This window comes from Sinocyclocheilus grahami, unplaced genomic scaffold (genome assembly GCF_001515645.1).
Source record: "Sinocyclocheilus grahami isolate Dianchi unplaced genomic scaffold, SAMN03320097.WGS_v1.1 scaffold1.1, whole genome shotgun sequence".
Lineage (NCBI taxonomy): Eukaryota > Metazoa > Chordata > Actinopteri > Cypriniformes > Cyprinidae > Sinocyclocheilus > Sinocyclocheilus grahami.
This window is the reverse complement of record NW_015505180.1, coordinates 3,182,846-3,187,754: the sequence shown is the minus strand read 5'-3', so window position 1 is coordinate 3,187,754 and position 4,909 is coordinate 3,182,846. Positions and strand designations below refer to the sequence as shown.

Genomic DNA, 4,909 nt, shown 5'->3' with positions numbered 1-4,909 from the left:
TGTTTTTCATGTCTCCTCAAAGACTGAAAGTGTAGGAATCCCTCAGGTTGAGTGCAGTGTAGAGAGTAACACGACCCTCCTCCTGTTGGTGCGAGCGAGCGGTCAGTCACGTGTGTGTAGGATGGACGAACTTAAAGGGGTCATATGATGCTTTTTTAAAGATCATTATTTTGTGTATTTGGTGTAACAGAATATGTTGACATGATTTAATGTTCAAAAAACACATTATTTTTAAAATAAAAAATTATTGTAGGTCCTCTATGCCCCGCCTTCTCTCGCTCTCTCTCTCTCTCTCTCCCTCTCTGGCCCCCCCCCCCTCTCTCCCTCTCTCCCTCTCTCCCTCTCTCCCTCTCTCTCGCTCTCTTGTGCTCTCTCTCTCGCTCTCGCTATTTCTCTCGCTATTATATAACTAAAATTAAATAACTGTAATGACAGATTTAGGTTAAATAAAGATGTCAGTCTTTATTTTTCTTCTTTTTAGGAAACAAATCAAAGAAAAAATAAACAAATTCTACTGTTCCTAATATTCTGTATGTTGCTCAAAAACGAAATATATTGTGTTCAGCGGAAATTTTGTTTTGTTTTACCCAGTCATTTAAAAATAACACATTTTAGAGCTGTAACGACAATACCGTGATATTTTAGCTTAAGGTCATACCGTCAAAATTTCATACCGTCCCATGCCTATTACCTACTTACATTAAACATGAAAATGCCACTAGATAACACTATCGATAAAACTAAATAGCCTTGAGAAATTTTGTGCTGCTATGTAAATGATATTAGTTAATATACTAACTTTGGCAGCACAAACATATTAAATATAAATAAATGATAACTATACAATAGTGAAACAAAAACTAAAACATACAGGTGGCCAGTTGCATACACATAGTCACTATATTAAGACTGTGTCTTAAGAACTAGTTTGACCAACTAGCAGTTAGATGAGGGGTAATCAGTCTTACTTTTCACATTTAAATGATACAATCTATATTTTTGTAACTGACTTTAAAAAAAGTTACGGCCAGTCTTGATGAAAAAGATTAGATGACTAACTTTTTAAGACTAGTAAAACTAAATGACAATTAACTAGTTGATTAGCGAGGTTGACTAGTTCATCTAGATTTTCTTCCACTCTGTGTATCTGAAAGCAACGTGTCTAATGTAAACACACTAAGAAATGTGTCCTGATGAACCCTAAACAAGCCTAAGCATACATGTTTTTCTTAAAACTGATTGGTTGAGAAGTTGTTTAGGCTAGCTGATTTTGAAATGATGTAGTATTGCACATCCCTACTGAGAATATTTGTGTATTCTACCTGGCAAAGTCCAGATCAGCCTCACGTGACATGGTGATGTTGGTCAGGTTCTGCTGGAGCACAAAGATATTTCTGCACATCTTCTTGATGCCGGACTCGCTGATGCGCTTGAAGTACTGAGCTCCGTTTATCAGAATACAAGAGATCAGGTGACCCAGACCTGTACCAAGAACAGGAAGATAGTAAGAAAATAAATACTGCTTCAGGCATCAGCTTCCTGTTGAGGCAAGAGGTCACTCACCCTCAAAGATATACTGAAACTTGTGCTGCTGCAGGGCGGCTCCCATCACTTCCTCTATGGCACTGATGTCCTTATTCAGCTTCACCACCAGGGGGTCAAAGTCCATGCTGGCTGCATTAGCTACAATGGCGTAGTTGCCTTGTTTTGCCAGAGGGATCAGATAATGGAAACAGTGGACCCTGATGTGGTAGAGACGACGGGCACGGAATGACAATTATGAGTTGAGACAGATAAGAACTTTCCTGAAGCTTGAGATATGAGATATGAAGTATTTTATTCATGTACATACTATACTATATACAGAATATATAGTTAATTTATAGAATATAATATTAATATATAATATAAATACACACGCACATTACACCCATATACTATAATAATAATAGATAAATACATTTTATTATGCATCAATTAAAAAAATTATATATATTTGTTTTTGTTCAGATGAGAACAAAATTGTCCTCAAAATTCTGTTGGAAAATTTTTCCTCAGAGTATTTCAACAATCTAAATTAGCATTAAATGAAAGAAATAACGAAAACCACTTTGAATGTGTGAGTTATTGTTATCATATGCGAGTAGTGTTAATGGCACTCTAGACCGTCATCAGTCCTCAGAGAAATGCTAGATGCTGGTAGTGAATATCTTGCTTCACTCTATAAAGACTGAATGAACTGGGATGATGGAATGTCCTGTGAGCAGGTGCCTGTGTGTTTGTGGGTACAATCTGTGAAGTGTTCATGGACTAATAAACCTGCGTATAGGTGCACAGAGTAAGAGCGTTCTTGAGACAGAAAGAGAGAGAAGGTGAGATGGAAAGGTTTCCATAATGGCCTCCAACAGCCCTGCAATAAACCTCCCCTTTCTCATTCGGCATTAGTAAAGCTTTAAGCGAAGCCAACCGCTACCAAACCATAAAGCATGTATTCTCGTCTTCTTACCTTCTCTTATAGCTTAATTTACCCTCAAGCACTGTCAGGGGAAATCTGCTTGATGGAAAAAGTCAACAACGCGTAGCATGGGAGCCACGACTTATTGTTTCCAAATCATAAACAGGATCACATAAGCTAAATGATATCTGAGAATAATCATGCAAGCGGGAGGGAGGGCCTGTGGAGGAGGGTATGCAAAGTGAATGACCCATTGGTGCTCTTTTAGGCCGGACAGACTCTTAGGAAGACCTAAAAATACAACCCGTTTTGTTCTGATGGATATACAGTAGTCAACATTTGAAGTAGATAAAAAAAAACATTCATCAGAGTTGTCCTAAGACAAGAACGCATTTTGGTTTTACTTTTAAGACAACTTTGATAAAAGGTTTTGATCCACTTCAAATGTTGACTAGTGTATATATATATATATATATATATATATATATATATATCAGTCTTGGCGATCTGCAGCATTTAAGTTGTTGTTTGTCTGAAGATATCTTAAAACTTGTGTATAGAGTCCTTGCTTTAGATTGAGATGAAGTGGTTAGACCTACCTGACCTCAAGATGCAGCACCAGAAGGCAGCGGTCAGCGATGTCCTGGAAAGATCTGGAGAGGTCGGTCAAAGTCTGGAGGATCTGCTCTCGACTGCGGACATTCTCGCTGTTCACCTGAGCATCTGAGCCTGGGGATACACCTAGGCAAAATAAAATAAAAGAGAGTCTAAGCCATAAAAAACAAAGCAGAAAAACACCATTATAGCCAATATACTGTACCATCACCAAGTGGAAATACTTTCCAGACTTCATATTAAGCAATGCCAACAAATCCAACAAGCAAATGTAGAAGTGGTGCTCTTGTGTGTGCCATGCAGTATTTGCAATCAATACCTAGCATGAATTCATTAATCGACAAGCTGACCACTAGAAAAGCTTTGATGTTGGATTTACATTTCACCAATAATTACAAAGAAACGGCAAGTATGTAGAAAGCCTGAAATAGTATTTTCTCATAAAACACACTCCAATAATCTTTATTTACAACTTAATCTTTTTACAGTGTAGTCAATGAGATGCAAGTACACATATGGCCACAGGATGACTATCAAACGGGAAAAGTGTGTGCATGTGAGTAGGACACTAGGCGATCAATGAGGCACGAGAGATGGCGATGGACACTGACTTCCTGTAACTCTCTGTGGCATGTCTCTGCACTTCTGAAGGTCACATTCGCACACACACATATCTCACGATATGTAGAGAAGAAGTATGTGTGTGTGGACGTGTTTGCTGTGCTGATGGATGCTCATGTGGTCCTGGGTCCCTTGTGTGTGTTCAGGAAAATGGCCACTGCCATCGAGCAATTTTAGCAAATGGCTGAAATATAACAAAAAGTTAAAAATTTAAGGGGGTCTGAATACTTTCCGTACCCACTGTATATACACACAGTCAAAAGACATGAAAAGAGTGGCAGCACACACGTATGTGTGTTCATTTAGTAGTTAATTACTGTCTATAACTCTTATTAGAAAAAAGGTTTATGGGAGATAAGGGTGTGTTTGGCATGGAATGATTAAAAATGCTTGAAGACAAGAAGCGCAAATACAGCAGTGATGACCAGGTGGTAGATTAGAGGCACTGGGTCACCAAGGACTGATATGTAATTCTAGAGAATGCAGAAAATTCCCCTGATGTGACGTCCCACGGATAACAGAACTGTCAAGCCGTTGTAACAAGCAAACAGTCAATTTTAGGTCTATTTGGCAGGGTAATTCAGACTGAGCACCAAATCAGTGATTACATTTTTCCCGAAATTACATTTAAAGAGTTTTGTTTACCTAAAAGTATTCATATATTGATATTCATATAACCGTATGACCATATTCAGTCTATGGAACAAAAAAGGAGATGTTTTGAAGAATGTTAATACTGCTCTTTTCCATACAATGAAGGCAGATACTGTGGAGATGGAGATACTGTGTGTGAAGATGAGCTGAGCCAGGTAGGTTTGATGCTAATGATACCAAATTACATTGCTTCTTGCGTGTCTCATAATCAAGGTTGAATATGTTGAATAGGCATATATTCAAGAATGAGGTTTGACAGAAATGGCAGAGGTGACGAAGCTTATGAGTACGGCTGCTCGATTATGGCAAAAATCATAATCACGATTATTGTGGTCAATGTTGTAATTACGATTATTTAACACGATATGGCTTCAAAAGAATTGAAACATAGCATGCAGGTCAAATAACCTACTATTACTACACTAATATATTCTAAATTACTATAATCTTATATTTAAAGAATTTACATTTGCATTATTGACTTTTTCCATATATATATATATATATATATATATATATATATATATATATATATATATATATATATATATATATATATACACA

The 4,909-nt window shown here is 37.2% G+C and overlaps 1 protein-coding gene across 1 annotated transcript in view; it reads right to left on the bottom strand.

Moving 5' to 3' along the window:
- Positions 1-4,909, bottom strand: part of LOC107585070 (exocyst complex component 4-like) — a 103,980-nt gene that overhangs the window by 8,886 nt on the left and 90,185 nt on the right. Inside the window, exons 15-17 of the mRNA XM_016271962.1 lie at positions 3,055-3,196; positions 1,564-1,742; positions 1,323-1,482 (exon numbers count right to left, since the gene is read on the bottom strand). Coding sequence (XP_016127448.1) covers positions 1,323-1,482; positions 1,564-1,742; positions 3,055-3,196 — 481 coding nt within the window. The remainder of the gene's footprint in view (positions 1-1,322; positions 1,483-1,563; positions 1,743-3,054; positions 3,197-4,909) is intronic.